General features: G+C 48.9%; 1 protein-coding gene across 1 annotated transcript; it reads left to right on the top strand.

Moving 5' to 3' along the window:
* Window positions 1-1,655: 1,655 nt before the first annotated feature.
* On the top strand, window positions 1,656-17,470 carry SLC35E1 (solute carrier family 35 member E1). The gene is made up of 6 exons (XM_061190288.1): window positions 1,656-2,079; window positions 2,482-2,552; window positions 4,730-4,867; window positions 5,915-6,040; window positions 14,606-14,851; window positions 15,331-17,470. The coding sequence occupies exons 1-6, from the start codon at window positions 1,656-1,658 to the stop codon at window positions 15,559-15,561; spliced, it is 1,236 nt and encodes a 411-aa protein (XP_061046271.1). The 3' UTR covers window positions 15,562-17,470.
* Window positions 17,471-17,584: the final 114 nt, after the last annotated feature.

Here is a 17,584-nt window from a genome sequence, read left to right on the forward strand (position 1 = left end):
GAGGGGCAGCCCCACAGGGCAAACCAAGGGGTCCAGGAACATTCAGTCAACCCAGAACCACAGTTTCAGAGCCAGCGGGGAATTCTGACATAGCCTTGGTGCAGGACACACCCACTCCTAGAAAAAGTAGGTGAAGTAACTTTAAGGGCAGTGTGAGGTTGAACTCTGCCCCTGCCATCTACCATCTGTATGGATCTGGGCTAATCACTTTACTCCTATGCACCTGTCCCCATTTGGGAGATGCAAGTGCTACCCCAGAGTTGTGAGGACTAAATTAAATCATCAAACTTTAGGGGGGAAAAAAACCATGTCAGCAGGACCATTTGTGCTGTGGAGTAACTAGTTTCCTAAGTCCACAGTGCCTGTTTTCTCACTTTGTAATATGGCCAGCTGACATGTGGGTATCCTGAGGGTGACATTATTCTTGTGACAAAGGGTCACAGGCACAGCTGGAAGCTATTAGGGTGCAGGTTGCCATCCCATGAGCCTGTCCTTCTCTCAGGCCTGGTCTTTGAGGGAGGTCACTGCTCCCCCACCCCCTGCAGGGACCACCTTTCCTGTGTCTGAGTATCTGGTAAGCCCTAGGGTACAGATATTGCCTGCCTCTGAGAACACAAGGTTAAGCTAAGACCTGCCACCAACATTTGGGGGATCAAGTTGGGCTGTCACTTTTTAATTTGCCAAGTAAGGACACGGTAGAAGGAAATTTTAACACTCCCTATCCCCCCAAAAGTTGGAAGTACATGATTTTTCGAACAAAGTCCTTTAGTAGAAGATCATCTTGCTGAAAACACCGTTTTGTTTTCCTCCGTTGCGGCTTGGGCCTGCTCTATCCCAGCCGGTCCTTGGGCGTCAGCAGTCGGGGCCAAAACCACGCCCCTCCCTCCTGCAGATCCCTAGAGACAGGTGTCCGAAGAGGCTGCCATTACCACGGCTCCCAAATTGGCCGGAGTACCTAAGCCACGTCGCTTCCCTTCTCTGGGCTTCGGTCCGTCAGTCGGTGAAACGAAGATGGTAATACCATCTTCGTTTCACCGCACAGCGCACATCGAGTTCCCAGAACGTGCTCCGGAGCGCTCTGAGGTTGGCCCCTCTGTTGGAGTCCAGCCACGGGAGTTCGCTCCCGGTTTGCAGAAAGAATTTAGCCCAAGGAGAGGTTTTTACAATTCGGTTTCTCTCCCCGAAAGGTCTGGTCTTTTACCTTCGTTGTCCGCCGCCGGCCATCAGGAATCTGGCTGGAGGGCGCCGATGCAGCCCGGACATCGAGGTTTGACCCACGAACTCGATCGCCCGCTCACAGACACCGACGTGTCGGGGCCTAACGCTCCCGCCCGCCCCTCCTGCTTGTGCTCCGGGGTCCCGTCCCCGATCCCCCTGGCCAGACCACCGCTCGAAGAGCCCTTGTGGCTTCACGGTCCCCGTTCCTTCCTTCCGCTTCCGGTACAGGCCCCGCCCTCCCCCGGGTGGGCTTCCGGAGGGGGCGGGGCCTGCGCTAGCTACGTGATGGCGGGCGCGTCTGCCGGCGCGTGTCAGTGACGCGAGAGGTGGCGGCCAATGGGGAGCGGCGTTGGCTGGCGCTCCCGCTCCCGTCCGGCCCCGCCCCCGCCCGGCGTCGGGCCGTCGGACGGGCGGGACGGGGTGGCCGCTCGGGCAGGATGGCGGTGGCGGCGGCGGTGGGAGTGGGCGCTGGCGCCGGGGGCCCAGGAGCCGCGGGCGGCAGCGGTGGGGCGCGCGAGGGCGCGCGGGTGGCGGCGCTGTGCCTGCTGTGGTACGCGCTGAGCGCGGGCGGCAATGTGGTCAACAAGGTGATCCTGAGCGCCTTCCCGTTCCCCGTGACCGTGTCGCTGTGCCACATCCTGGCGTTGTGCGCCGGGCTCCCGCCTCTGCTCCGCGCCTGGCGCGTGCCCCCGGCGCCGCCAGTCTCGGGCCCTGGGCCCGGTCCGCATCAGTCGCCGGGCCCGCTCCTGCCGCCGCGCTTCTACCCGCGCTACGTGCTGCCGCTCGCCTTCGGCAAGTACTTCGCGTCAGTGTCCGCGCACGTCAGCATCTGGAAGGTGCCCGTGTCCTACGCGCACACCGGTGGGTGCCGAGGCTGGCCTAGGGGGCGGCGGCCGGGGCACGCCGCCTGGGGCTTCGGCTCTTGGGTAGGAGCGCGCCGGCCGGGGTGCTGTCGACGGTCAGGAATGCTGGGCTGAGAAGTCAGCTAATGTCCGGAAGGCGCTGGAGGCCGCCAAAAGCTTTTAGCAAGAGAGGGACACGCACAGGGGTCTCGGGGAGGTAAGGGCTGAGAAGAATGCTGGGAGCTGAGCAGGGCGGATCAGAACTGTTGGGTTAGGGGGAAGGCCCACAGAAATAGAAGAGCTGAAGCAGGTTGAGGGGCTGCCAAGCCTTCCCGCCCCTCCAGTGGAGTTGGGACAGAGTCCCAGGGTGGGTTCTGGGACTAGGAACAGCTCCCTGAACGCCCCTTGCCTCTCTTTGCAGTCAAGGCCACCATGCCCATCTGGGTGGTCCTCCTGTCCCGGATCATCATGAAGGAGAAACAGAGCACCAAGGTAACCCAGGAGGGCTCTGGGCCAGTGGGGGCCCCAAGAGCTTTCCGGCTGTTGCCCAGCTGGTGACGTGGTCCAGGTTCCTGGCCTGCAGGCTGCCTGGCTTCCTGTCAAATAAGGAAGTCAGCTTAGAGACCTCTGGTAGCTCTTTTGCTGCTAATGTTCTGGAATCACCCTGGGGGCAGTGGTGTGTGGGGTGTGTGTTCCTGAGTTGTCTCTGTTGTGTGATCTCAGGATGCTGCCATCCATCTCAGGTGCAGCGTTCCTCCCTGCTTTGATTACCTACCTGGGGTTGCTGGTAGGCAACTTGGATAACTTGGTCCCATCCTGACCAGACACCCCATGCCCCTCCAGTGGGGTCAGGGTTGGAACATCCTTGGAACATGCGACTCCTTGCTGGAACGGAACTCCTGACAGAGTTTCACATCTTTGCAAGAGATAGCGGTCAGGTTGGGACTTCTGGGGTCAGAAGTGAAATGCTAGTTAGAGGAGTCCGATTTTGGCAAAACCCAGCAAAGTCTTCGAAATAAAAACAGCCAGGAATTGTGATTGTCTGGGAATGGAAGTGAAAACGACACGCAGAACCCAGGGCTGCATAGGGAAGATGCTCCGGGCACAATTCAGGGTCTGTTCAAGATGCCAAGCCAGGGTATTTCCTGGCTTGGAGGGAGAGAAGCTGTGGCGTCAGCCAGAGACAGCCTTTCCCTGTGTCCTTAAGTGGAAGTGGGACTCCTGTTGTCCCAGCTGGAATCCATTTCATGCTGGACAGAGCTCCTCTTTCCTATGTGGTCGGTTTCTGGCATCCTGTATTTTATGTAACTTAGAACGGCGGTGCCCTGGATCAGCTTACAGAAATGGGGCCACCTCTGGCTGATGTTTTCTTTCAGCCAGTCTTTTCCCCTGCAAGATCTGGGTGCGCTCTGCAGCCCACCCCCAGGGTGAAGTCAGGTGTGACTTGTCTCCCCAGGTCGGAGTTGCCTGAGAGGTGTGCGGCTGCATCTCTCCATATCACATTGTGTTTATCAGGTTTCCTGTTGTAAGGGACATTGTACCCGGCTTGGGCAGGGAGCCAGAACCTTACACAGAGAGGAAAGACTGGGGAATGGCTTAGGCAGGAGACTAAGGATAATGATAGAGTAAGTGTGGCCCCACCCTGTTCGGATAAGCTGGGTAATCATTCCTGATCTCAGGGAAGAAATGGGACTTCAAAAGGGAGAGCCCGAGGGCCGCAGCCAGTAGTGGGGGGAGCAGGAATTCTGGAATTCAGGGGCCTTCCTCGGCCCTGTGTGTGGGCGTTGGAGGGGTGGGGAGCCTCACCACCCCCTCCTAAAGTCTCCCAAGTGCTTTAAGAGTATCCTTTGTAGGAGAAGGATGAGCCAGGAGTAAGAAGAGCTAAATGTGGGGACTGGATCCCATTTTAGCCACCAGAGCTCCAGGGCCATTCCTTGCCCTAGGCCCTGGAAAGCTTGAGCCTTCTGGAGGGCCCCCTATCATGGCACTCGCTACTTGTTCTTTCAGCCAGCAGTTACTGGGTTGCCTGCCGTGTGCTGGGCACCAGGATAGAACAGTGAACAAGGAGCTGCCCTAAGCGAGTGCAGGGACGCAGACAATGTAAAGGGCGCTTATAGTGGATGGAGAGCGCTATTCCCTGGAACACACAGCAGAGGAAACTGACAGCGTCTAGGGGGAGGTGGGTCAGGGAAAGTTCTTGTGTTTGTGAACTGACACCTGAAGGGAAGGGAGGTCTCCAGCCGGAGAAGGTGTCGGGGGAGTGTCCCTACCAGGGATAACTGCATGCTGAAAGAGCCCGAAATAAGAGGGACCCGGCCAGCCTCTCAGAGGATTGAAGTTTCAGACCCTGGTGTGTTGGTGGCGGCAGCTGGATAGATCCTATTGGGACCAGCCCTGGTTTGTGGCTCTTAATGGGGGTGATGGTATAGGGGGTGGGGCCACCCACAGTGATACAGCCCTGCCCTCAGGTACTCCGAGAACCATCTGCGCCCCACCCCCCGCAGCGCCCCCTAGAGCATCACTGTCGTGGCTAACACCATTGTTCAGAGGGGTAGGCGGTGTCCTTTTGGGGAGGGAAGAGACAGCAGCTGAGGCTTTCCTCTGGTCATCTGTGTTGGGTGGCCCAGCTCAACCCTGGCCCATCAACCCCTCCTGCCCTCCTCTCGCAGGTGTACCTGTCACTCATCCCCATCATCAGCGGCGTCCTGCTGGCCACTGTCACGGAGCTGTCCTTCGACATGTGGGGGCTTGTCAGTGCCCTTGCTGCCACACTGTGCTTCTCGCTTCAGAATATTTTCTCCAAAAAGGTATTTGGGTGCCATCCAGGGTGCACCTGGTGTTGCAGGGGTGTGCGGGTGGCATCTAAAAAAAAGTGGCCGAGTAGGGATTTCTTCGGTGTTGGAACAAAACAAATCCTGTTGCCCTTCTGCTGGTTTCTATTTGTTTGGTTTTTAAATAGCTTTTCTGTTTTTTTATTATAAAGTTCGCCTATGTTCAATGTGAAAAAATGGAGAAAAGCCCAATGAAAAGAAATCAGAAAACTTATTAAGCACCTACTGTGTGCCAGGCACCATAGTAGGTGCTGGAGACAAAGAATCAAGAGAGACCTGCCCCCTGCCCCAGGGTTTCCTCTTTACTGAGGAAAGTCACAGTGCTGGCCCCTAAGGAGAACTACTATTAATGCTAGAGTTTCTTCCTGCACGGTTTTTAGAGTTGTAATATTATACATATTTTTCAAATTTTGCTTCGTTCATTTATTATTGCAACACTGCATGCCCTCATATCATTGAAAGTTATTGCTCCTAACTCCAGTAATAATCACATCTTTTCAGGTATCACAAGTAACGCAGTCGGTTTCCCTGTTGCAGGTGCAGATTATTTCCAACTATTCACTATAAATAATATTGTAATGAACGTCTTTGTGCATAACATTTTTCTGTCTCTCAGGTTATTTCCTTTTGATAGGTTTACAGTTCTTGGGTCAGAGGGTATGAGATGTTTATGGCTCTTGATATACTTTGCCTGGTTGTTTTCTGGAACTATATGCCAATTTAGACATTAACCAGTGCCATTTCAGAGTGCCTGTTTTACTGTAGCTTCACCAGCATTGAGTGTTGGTGTTTTTTGTGTTTGTTTTGTTTTGTTTTTTTCTTTTCTCGGTCCTTCATGTACGAAACATTGTGCTTGTTTTGGACGTGGGCTGTGTGTCTCGTCATAGGTGCACTTTCAGGTTTGGCAGTCAAGGTCAGATGTCAGGGTTAATGTACAGTCACCATGTTTGGGGCCTGGGTAAGTGGAGCCCCTCTTGCCACTTATTGCTTCGATCAGCCTTTAAAGAGGTTTTCTCCCTTCAGGTATTAAGAGATTCAAGGATCCACCATCTCCGGCTGCTGAACATCTTGGGCTGCCATGCCGTCTTTTTTATGATCCCCACGTGGGTCCTGGTGGACCTCTCGGCTTTCCTGGTCAGCAGCGACCTGGTGAGTTGGCCTGTGTCAAGAACATGCCCTTTTCTTAACTGGTTCCAAAGTAGGCGCTTTGTCAGGGAGTTACGCCTCTGTGTTGACTTTGGGGCATCTGAGGCCTCTGACAGCCAGCCCTTTTAGCCCTCAGCTCTTTGATGACTCACACCGCTTGCAGTCGAGTAAGAAGGCTGCCTGTCCCTTTCCTTCTCTGTCGTGCTAGATCCCAGCTGCTGATAGCTGCTGCATTTGTGCCAGTGCGTTCAAGGAAGAAAAAAATGCCAGCACAGGCAACTTTCCCATCCTGACAGTCTGGTTCAGATCTCACTTTGCCTTTTGGAAACTGTGCTTGCACTGCTCGAGTCCTTTATTGGTGTCATCTCTGTACTTCCATTGGCACCAGATGTATCCATAGCTCTCTGGGCACAGGAAAGAGCATCTTCCCACCACCTACAGGACCAGCCTCCAGAGAATGTGCTAGAAACTAATGCAGGTGACAGTGATAAGAAGGAGGTTCTTCCAGGCCCGAGTTAGATGGAATCAATGTTTATTAGGGCTTAACGAGGTCTGACTGGATTCTTGACATTGGTCTTTAATCCCTACCACCACCTATGGACGTAGTGGAGGTTATCTCTGGATTCCAGGTGAGGCAACTGTGGCTCTGTGTTCTAACTTCCCTTCCATGTTGATTAGCTGTAATGTTTCTGTGAAGAACTTTCCATCATCAACCGGAACTAGTTTGTTACCTGGAAGTACAGTGCACGAAAAGCAGTTTACTGCTTCTCTTTCCTTCTAATTACCAGTTTTCAGAGTAAAGAAAACCAGGGAGTGTTAACCAGGGAGTTGAGGGTTTCTTTTGGGTGAAGGAGGGTTCTTTGATTTATTTACTTTTCAGTATCATTGTGAACTTGTGTTTGTCAGTTGTACATGTTATTTTTTAAAATATTCAGAGTATCTTGTCTGGGCTGATGGAGTCCTTCTTATTGGCTCCCTGCCCTTCTGGTAGCACATATCAGCCTTGGGTAACTTTTGGCCCCACAGGATGTCCTCCCTCATCTTGTGCGCCTCCCATCCCAGACCTGCAATCAGCCACTCCTTCAGGGACCCAGGTTGCTTTTAGCAGAGAGAGAGTCGTGTTTAGAGATACCATCTCCGTGCCGCGTGTGCTCACTGCTGTTGGGTTGTCATTGTTTTTAAGCCTTGGCAGTAAAAAACTAGGAAAGATGTATTTGGTGGCGGAGGGAAGAGTTTATCCTGATTGATTCTAATTCCAATTTAACATTGCAGGATTTATTACTGCTTTGATTTTGTGTGTGTGTGTCTTTTCTGGTACACTTGGTTTCTCACAACATTTCTTATTCGCAATATACTACAGAAACTGTTCATACATGATTCTACTGTACACACATATAACTGCTTCAGAGTGAGAATCCCTACCAGACAACTGCAGGTAGCGTACAGAGAAACAGTTAAGATTTCTTTGCAGCTCTGTTTGTCCTTAAAACAGGTTTCGTTACAGATGTACAACTGGAATACTGTGTTCTAAGGGCACTTGAAATAATTGTTTTCACAGTGTGCCTCTGTCACCAACTTCTTGTGCATTTGGGTTCCTTTACTTCCATTTGTTTTCAATTTCCAGGCAATTTTTTTTCCTCACTGAATATATCAGACCTTTATATTTCCAAACCCAAATGATATGACAGGGTTTATTCAAAGAAGTCTAACTTCAATCCCTGTTGCCTCCCCACTGCTGACCCCCATAAGTAGCCATTTTTATGATCTTGGTTTACCCTCTCAGTGTTTCTTTTCGCAGACATAACCAAATGTCTATATACAGTCGGCCTTCCATATCCATGGGTTTCGAGTCCCCATATTCAACCGAGGATCAAAATTTTCATCCAAGGTTGGTTGAATCTGCAGATGTGAAACCCACAGATATGGAGGGCCGACTATAAATTGTACTACGCCATTTTATATGAGAGGCTTTGAGCATCCTCAGATTGGGGGCACCTGGAACCAACGCCCCACAGATACTGAGGGCCAAGTGTGTTCATACCTCCCTCCTCCTTACACAAAAAGTGGCTTTTTAGATACTTAGAAAAGAGTGCCTTGCTCTTTTCACTCAATGACGTGTCCTGAAGATCACTCCATACTGACCTGTTAGGTCTCTTTTGTTCCTTTTATTGGCTGCATAGTATTGTCTATAGGTTTGGCATCAGTTCTGTTACAACTCATTGGGGTCTGTGTGTGTACACACAAACAGGTATACATAGGCTTTGCTCTGCTCTCTCTTTTTTATTTTTTTGTCTGCTCTCTTTGCTTTGCTTTTCTCTTGTATTTTGGACATTTTTCGGTTTTCTTCTAGTTTTTCTCATTGAGGCCATCTATTTTCTACCTTGATGGGGCCCTTGTGCATTTTAACAGCAGCCCTAGGAGCATGCAGTCGTCCACAGTGCTGCCGCCTGAAGGCGGGGTTCCTGTTGGGGCTCCTCCTCTCTGCCCTGTGTCTCCCACAGCAGCCAGGTGAGTTAGCTCTGTTCCAGTGCGGTGCTCCATAGTAGGAGGAAGGAGGCTCATGTCGGAGAATATCAGCTGGGGCCTGCTGTTCGCCATGTTACCAAGAAGCAAAGGCTACAGCGGGCAGTTCCCAGACACGCCCAGCCCTGATGCCAACAGTTCAGCTGAAGCCAGGCACGGATCACCAGACTTGGGAGCAGGAAGCCTAGTTTTAAAGTTTGGACAGGATATGTGAAACAGGTATTTGAAAACTGAAAAGTAAATGGGAGCAGGCAGGCTGGTAGAGAAAACCAGATTGCAAAGTACCACTGAGCCATCTGTGAGTTTGCCTTTCTTTTGCCTCCTGTGTCTCCAGCCTGGACTCAAGGCAGCCGGAAATGCAGAAGTGGGCACTGGGGGAGAACAGAGTCAAAAGCCCTCTATGCTGGCTTGCAGACGGGGAAAGGAGATTCCTGGTGTTCAGAGAGAGTAGAGGAAATCCCCCGTTTTCTCTGTTTCCTTTGTTCTCTCGCATCCCAGGCCCCCAGCAATCCCATGGTGGTGGCGGCAGCAGGTCCCATGGGCACCTGAGATGCTGAGGGGGGCAGCCTCCCTCTGCAGTCACAGGATGGGATTAGCCCCATTGCATTTTTTTCTCCCTTCATCCTCCCACTGCTTGGCCCCCGAAAGGAGGTGCAGTTGTGGGAAAGACACAGCAGAATGGGGTAATTAAGTCCAACTTTCTGACTGGAGGACTGAAAGAGGGAGCCCTCAGAAACCATAAAGTACCAAGGAGACATGGAGAGAGGAACCCAGAGAAAGTGACCTCATAAAACATGAAATCCTGGGCCCACTCCTGAGCTGTGCACGTGGGAATCTGATCCTAGCAGCGTACAAAGACAGCATAGACTACTACCCAGGACCAAGAGTGACCACTGGGTAGAGCACACTCAGGACAGAGCTGTGTACCACTGAAAAGGCTTTGAAAACAGAACTGACATTGGAACCACAACCCACAGGAGGCTGCTCAAGCTTGTAGCCTGAACCCAACTGAGTCTGCTAAAACCAAATATCGACATTCCCCATGGGACTTAAATAAGACCTACAGTCTTATAATATTCTAACTGTCCAGGATATAATCCAAAATTACTTGGCATATGAAGAACCAGGAAATTTTCAAGTCTTGTGGGAAAAGATAATCAATGGATGCCAACACTGGGATGACCCAGATGTTGGAATTATTGGACAAAGACTTTAAAGCAATGATATATAATCATGCTCCAAGAATGCTCTTGAAACATGGGAAGAACAGAAGATAGATAGAACCAAATGGAAGTTTCAGAATGGAAGAAACAGCTTAAAAACTCACTGGATGGGCTAAGCAGAATGGAGGTGACAGAGGAAAGTCCATAACTTGAAGATAAATCAATAGAAATTATCCAGTTTAAACCACAGAGAGAAAAAGATGAAAAGACAAAGAAAAAATCTTTTAAAACAGCCAGAGAGAAATGATGCAGTATTTATAGGAGAACAGCGGTTTGGATGACTGCGGGTTTCTCATCAGAAACAATGAAAACCAGAAGTAGAATAACATTTTTTAAAAAGTACTGACACTAAGGAACTATCAACAGATAATTCTATATCCAGCAAATATAGAATCTTCAAAATCAATAGAACTATAGAAGATCAGCAAGAATAAAGAACTGAATACCACAGTCAACCAACTGGATGTCTCATTGACATTTATAGAATACGCTACCCAACAACAGCAGAATAGGCATTCTTTCAAGTGTGCATGTGGAACATTCACCAAGATCATATTCTTTGTTACAAAACAAACCTTAACAAAAGGATTGGAAACATGCAAAGTATATTCTCTGATCCTAATGAAATCGGAAGTAAATAACAGAAAGGTAATGAGAAAATCTCCAAACACTTGGAAATTAAACAGCACATTTCTAAATAATCCCTGGGCCAAAGAGGAAGTCTCAAGGGAGAAGAAAATTTTTTTCAACTGAAGCAAAACTGACCAAAAAAAAAAAAAGAGAGAAGACACTACAAATACCAGGAATGAAAGAGGGAATAGCACTGCAGAACTCACAGACCTTAAAACCATAAGAATACTACTGACAACTCTACACGCATAAATTCAACAATAGATGAAATAGACCAGTTTCTCATAAACCACAAACTATCAAAACGCACCCACTCAAGATGAAAAAGATAACCTGAGTCTTGTAGCTATTAAAGAAATTGAATTTGTAGTTTAAAACCTTCTAAAAAGAAGTCATCAGGCCCAGATGGTTTTACTGGTAATTTCTACCAAACACTTAAGGAAAAATAAACACCAGTTCTACACAGTCTCCTCCAGAAAACAGAAAAGGAAAGGAACTCTTTTGGCTCATAACAAAACCAAGAAAAAGACCAAAATCCCTCATGAACATGGAGGCAAAAGTCCTTAACAAAGTATTAGAACAAATCAAATGCAGTGATACATAAAAAGCATGCTACACTATGAAAAAGTGGGATTTAAATCAAGAATGCAAGGCTAATTCAATACTTGAAAATCAGTCAGTGTAATCTACTATAATAGTCTAACAAAAATCATGTATTCATACCAACTGATGCAGAAAAGGCATTTGACAAAGTCCAACATCCAGTCATGAGTTTTAAAAAGTCAACAAACTAGAAATAGAAGGAAACTACCTCAACTTGATCAAGGGCATATATAGTTAACATCATAATGATGAAAGATTGAAGGCTTTTCCCCCTAAATTCAGGAATAAGGTAAAGATGTTTACTTTCACCATGCATATTCCACATCATACTTGACATCGTAGCCAGGGCAATAAGACAAGAAAAAGAAAAAAGAAATACAGATTTGAAAGGACGAAATAAAATTCTCTCTACCCAACAAAATCTTATTCTTTAGTATTAATTCAACTATAAATCACTACTTAAATTTTAACTTTAATTTTTCTCCTTGGCAAAGGTGTAAATGAAAAAAAAGTTGAGATACTAATCTATCTGTGTGTGTGCGCATACATGGAGATAGATATATATATATATTAAAATTTTTTTAATATAGAAAAGCTGATTGGAAAATTTACATACATTGACTGGCAAGAGAACTGGAATAGCCAAATAAGTTTGAGAGAGAAGAATAAAGTTGGAGGAATCACATTACATAATTTTAAGACTTAGTATAAAGGTATGGATATTGGTGGAGAGAGACATCGATCAGTGGAGCAGAATAGACAGTTTGAACTTATACTCACAAATATGGGTAACTGATCTTTGATGAAGGTTCAAAGGCAATTCAATGGAGAAAGGATAGTTTCTTTAACAAATGGTGTTGGAACAATTGGACATCCATAAGCAAAAACTGAGCCTTGACTTCAACCTCACACATTATACAAAATTTAATTCATAATATATTCTAGACCTAAATTTAAGAGCAAAAATGATAACCTTTAGAGGAAAACAGAAGAAAAATCTTCACGACTTGGGATTAGTTCTTAGACATTATGCCAAAAGCAAAGTCCATAAAGAAAAAAATTGGTAAATGGGGGCTTCATCAAAATTAAAAACTTTTGCTTTCCAATACACTATTAAGTGAAAGAAAGACAAGCTACAGACTGGGAAAAAATATTTGCCAATGAGATACTGACAGAGGACTTGTGTTCAGAATATATTATAAAGAACTCTCAAAATTCAATAGTAGGAAAACAACTTGCTTGAAAATGGGCAAAAGACTTGAACTTCACCATTGTGGTTGTACAGATGGCATGTGAAATATGTTCAACATCATTAGTCATTAGGGAAAAGCAAATTAAAACCAAGATGAGATGCTACTTCGTATCCAGTAGGATGGCTACAATAAAAAGTACTGGCAGTACCATGTTTGTCAAGGCTGGGCCACAGCTGGAATTCTCATATCTCGTTGGAGCAAGTGCAAAATCATGCAGCCACTCTGGCAAACATTTGGGAGTTTCTTCTGAAGTTAAACATACACTGACCATGTGTCCCAGTAGTCCAACTCCTGGGTATTTACTCACATCCACACAGAAGCCTGTACATGAATGTTTATAGCAACTCTATTCATGATCACAAAGTATTGGAAACAACTCAAATGTCATTCAACAGGTGAATGGTCAAGGTAACTTCGGTATGTTTGTACAGCAGAACATTTCTCAGCAATAAAAAGTGTACCAACTGTCATGCCTTACAACAACTTGGGTGGGGGGGGGGTGTCAGAGGCATTATGCGGAATGAAAGAAACCTGTCTGAGAAGGTTCCATGCTGTATCATTCCATTTATAGGACAATCTCCAAAAGATGAACCTATCATGAAGAACATATCAGTGGTTGCCTAGGTTGGGGGAGGGGGTTTGCACAAAGAAGCCCTGGGGAGTGTTACGGGGTGATGGAGCTGTTCTGAATCCTGATTGCCGTGTTGGCTACATTAATCAATATATGTGTGAAAACACATGGAACTATCCACCGGGAGGAAGAAACACTTGACTTTATTGTTATGTCAATTCTTTTAAAAAGCTGGATTGGCTGGGTTCCTTTCCTGGAAGATAGATATCTTTGCAAGGTGGCTGCCTTGTAAAAATAGCTTGGAAGTCCATATGGGTCACCTCAGGGAAGAATTGCTGGGAGAACAGGCCAGCTCACCCTGAAGGCGTGCTGGTGGGCTCACTTGCCTTACAGAGGCTATTATCCCAACTAGGGTGACGTTCTGGGCAATTCTGAGCAGGTCACCTACTCAGATCTCCCTCACCTTTAAGAGGACTACGTGATCGTTCCCTATCAGAGGGTGGTAGAGATAGAATCAGGCCGCCGCCCTAAGATTGCTGCAGCTCCCATCCTGGCAGGGCCACTAGACACCACTGTCCTGGGGGGACCCAGCTGCATCCTCCTTTGTCAAAGGCCAGAGCAGCCTGGGAATTGGCCTGGGATCAGCCCAGGCTCTTTGAGGAGTTCTGTGGTCCCGATGTCTGCTAGTTGTGGTTTCTTGACTTCTGGGTCCCCTTCATTAGGGTGGCTTCCTTCTGGTGAGGGTCAAATGGTAACTAAAGTTTTGACGGTAGCATCACCTCCTGTTTGTTTGGCTTGGGATTGTTTTAAAGCACTTTCAAAGCTGTGATTGCATTTGATCCTCATAGCAGCAGCGTTGTGTGGACTTATCAGGGGTCAGTCTTGCCCATTTCATAGATGAAGAAAACAGAGAGGTCGAGCAGCTTGCCCGGGGTTCCCAGCGATGGGGCAGACCCAGAGCCTCTGGCTCCCAGCCTTGGGCAGGGGGGGGTCTTCACACACCCAGAGGCTGCCTTCCCAGGACCTCCCCATTTTATACAATGCATCATGTCTGCTATGGTTTGAATGTCTGTCACCCCCCCAAATTCATATGTTGAAACCTAAGCCCCAAACATGATGGTGTTAGGAGGTGGGGCCTTTTGGAGGTGATTAGGTCATGAGGGTGGAGCCATCATGAATAGGATTCATGCCCTTATAAAAGAGACCCCAGAGAGCTCCCTCGCCACTTCTGCCATGTGAGGACCCAGTGAGAAGGTGCCACCCTGAACCAGGAAAAGGGCTCTCCCCAGATGTGGAATCTACTGGCGCCTTGATCTTGAACTTCCAACCTCCAGAACTGTGAGAAATAAACATCTGTTGTTTGTAAGCACCCCCAGCCTGTGGTATTTTGTCTTAGCAGCCCAAACAGACTCAGGTGATGTCCAGAATGCAGACCTCGCTCTGCTAACCCGGAGCCCCGGCCCTCACTGTACAGGGACAAGGGAAGGCTTTGGTTTGTGTCATACTCTGCACCCCTTGGGTAGCTGATGTGCCCCCGAACCTCCGCTTCCTCAGCAGGAAAGGGTGGTGATTATTATTATTGTTGCTCCATGTGGAGTGTCGTGAAGGTCAGAGGTTGTATAGATAAAGCACCTGGTATCACACGATGACCCACCTGGGTCTGTTCCCCAGCAAATGTGTGACCCTGATAAGCCACTGTGTGTCACCACCCCCGCTAGGGCAAGCCTGTGACCACAGTGCTGTTCTCGCTCCCCCGTCTCTGTAGACCTATGTGTCCCAGTGGCCTTGGACGCTTCTGCTCCTGGCTGTCAGCGGCTTCTGTAACTTTGCCCAGAACGTCATTGCCTTCAGCATCCTCAACCTCATCAGCCCTCTGAGCTACTCGGTCGCCAACGCCACCAAGAGAATCATGGTCATCACGGTGTCCCTGATCATGCTGCGAAACCCAGTCACCAGCACCAACGTCCTGGGCATGATGACGGCCATCCTGGGAGTCTTTCTGTACAACAAGGTGAGCCTGGGGTGGGGGAGGCTGTCCCCCCGGACGCCCAGGGAGTCTACCAAGAGTTGGTCGGGGCGGGGAATGGAAAGGGCCTCACCAGGAACTAAGAGGCCCAGTTCCAGCTCCCAGCTTTGCCACTGACTGGTTTATGGTCTTGGCTCCACCTCCTCTGCCCGGGGCTTCCTTTTCCTGCGTAGATGACCCCAGGCTCATGCCTCACTCCAGTGTGACTCTCAGGTCTACTGCGGCTTTATCGGGAATTTCACTCCCTCCTTGCGAAGATTCTGTTTGTTCCGATGTAAGGCTGTGGGATGGCTGACAGGTAGGGCCGGTCCAGTAACAGTTCACTGGCCATGCCCAGCCCCGCTAGGGGTGACACTTGTGTTGGCCTTGAAGGCTGCTTGGCCGTGAATCTCGAGCTCCCCTCTGTCCTCTGTGCGTGTCCCGGACAAGGAGCCAATGGTCTCACTGCTCTCTTGACCTCGCAGACCAAGTATGACGCGAATCAGCAAGCCCGGAAGCACCTCCTCCCCGTCACGGCGGGGGACCTGAGCAGTAAGGAGCATCATCGGAGCGCCCTGGAGAAGCCCCACAACGGCATTCTCTTCCCCCAGCACGGGGACTATCAGTACGGCCGCAACAACATCTTGACAGATCACTTCCAGTACAGCCGGCAGAGCTACCCAAACTCGTACACTTTGAACCGTTACGACGTGTAGAGTCTAGCGACCAGGGCAGGACGTTCTGCCAATCCTCCCTCCTACCCCCCAGCAGTACCAGAAACTTCTGACAACCAGTGAATGTACAACCCGGCCGAGGGGGGACGGTGCAGAACCATCAGAAGACCCTGGGGTTCCCGGCCCCCTGGGGGCAGCAGTGGGGACCACTGCCCCCGAGCTCCGGTGTTTCATGCCCTTTCTTCCTGGAGTCTTCTGAGGGCTGTGTCGCCATGTGGAAATCTCGGCCGGCTTTTACCTTTCTGTGTGGACTTACTCCCCAAGTCATGTTTTTCAGAGTTCTCGTTCTGTTTTCCAGATAACAGCCAGGACCCTCTCTGGAAAGGACACAGACCTCGGAGTGGGCAAGAGGTGGTTTGCAGGGAGGGTGGCAAGGAAAGGACCCTAGGGTGGTGCTTGGTGACAGACTAGCCGCTTTAATTCCACTGCTCAGGTAGGCGTAGGACTGGTGCAGCCATGGAGCAGAGGAGTGTAACGGTTATTGAAAACATCTCCAGCCCCAGAGATGGACTCAGCTTTCTGGTCAGCCCCATGGCTGTTTGCAGTTCTGGCAAACGTTCCCCAGTGCAAAGCTATTGTAATTAGCATTGAATTCTTAGAGCCTAATTCTGACCCAAAAGTCGGAGGTGGCGTGTGCCCGGATCCAGAGGGAAAGGGGGCCGCTGTCTCCTGGGCTCCCTCTTCCCTTGCTGGAGCGGGGCATCTCTCCTCTCGGAGCAGCAAGGAGGAGGGGATGCAGGGCTGTGAGAAGGATCATGAGGAAATCATGTTCAGTGTTTCAATCTCTATTTCTATAATATTTGTTTTGTCTTTTGAGCCTTCACCACTTCTGTGCTGACTTAGTAGGATGTTTGGTTGGGTGATGTTGGCTTTATGAGGATCTTGCATTTTTCTAGGGCAAATTTTGTAGCTGTCTGTGTTTTTATGCCCCCATCCCCCTTAGGGGACGCAGGATGGATGAGGATCGGCTTATGGTTGGAAAACCCTTTTGTTTTTAAGCATTTAAAAACAAGAAAAGTTGCTGGCCATGCCTGTCTCGGCACATTTCTGCGTTTAGTAGGAAGGAATGAAGTGTTTTGAAAAGCTGGTCACTAGCTTTTCTAGTGACCAGTCCCTGAAAGTGAGATGAATCAAGAATGTCATCTCGATAGTTTGTGTCATAGATGAGAGCTCAGTGCTCTGATTTCCATTAGCTGTTCTTGTGGTGTTTGCATTAGGATCTGAACCATGTCCCAGTGAAGGGGCAAGCACCAAGCTAGGATTTGGTTTGCCAAATCAGTCTTTGGTCAAGAAAAAGTTTGGGTTTTGGCAAAATCACTCCAGGAAAATTATGTGACCCTAGTGGGTAACCCATGTGCTGAGGTCCAGGTCAGGACACCTGGCATCACGAGAGACTGTGCCCTCGGAAAGGACCACTTGCTTGGCTGGTAGGGTCTTCGCTGATGGCCGCCTTCTTCCTTCAGCCCTGTCCCCAGCCTGTTGAACAGGCACTTGGCTTGATCAGCAGATGGGATATCGGGTCACCCTTTACCTCCTGGCATGTGAGACGGTTCTGTTTCACCAGGAAGTACCGCTTGACTCCTGTTTTTGATAATTAGAATTCTGTATTTAGAGGTTACATTTTTGTCAGCTTATGAATGAGCGGCTCCTGGAGAGGTCACAGGGTCCCCTTGTGGCCTGTGAGTTCAGTACCATTGGCCTAAGGAGTCCCTGTTTGTCGTTGTCTTGCTTTTGAATTACTTTGGCCACAAGTTCTGAGACAATGCTGTGTAAAACAGGAAGGGGCCGTTCTGAAGGGTGTTATTTGTGAAAACAACTTGCTGAGTGCCTTCACCAGAGGCAGTAGAGTCTGCAGTTGAACCACAATAAATGGGGATAATTTTGCACGGCATAGACATTACGGTAGTTGTCTTTATGATAGGAGCTGATTCCTTGAACATATAATTGAACTCCAAAATGAATTATGCCTCTATGCAGGTTTAATGAAATTTCTGAGGTTGCTGAA

This window comes from Eubalaena glacialis, chromosome 4 (genome assembly GCF_028564815.1).
Source record: "Eubalaena glacialis isolate mEubGla1 chromosome 4, mEubGla1.1.hap2.+ XY, whole genome shotgun sequence".
NCBI lineage: Eukaryota > Metazoa > Chordata > Mammalia > Artiodactyla > Balaenidae > Eubalaena > Eubalaena glacialis.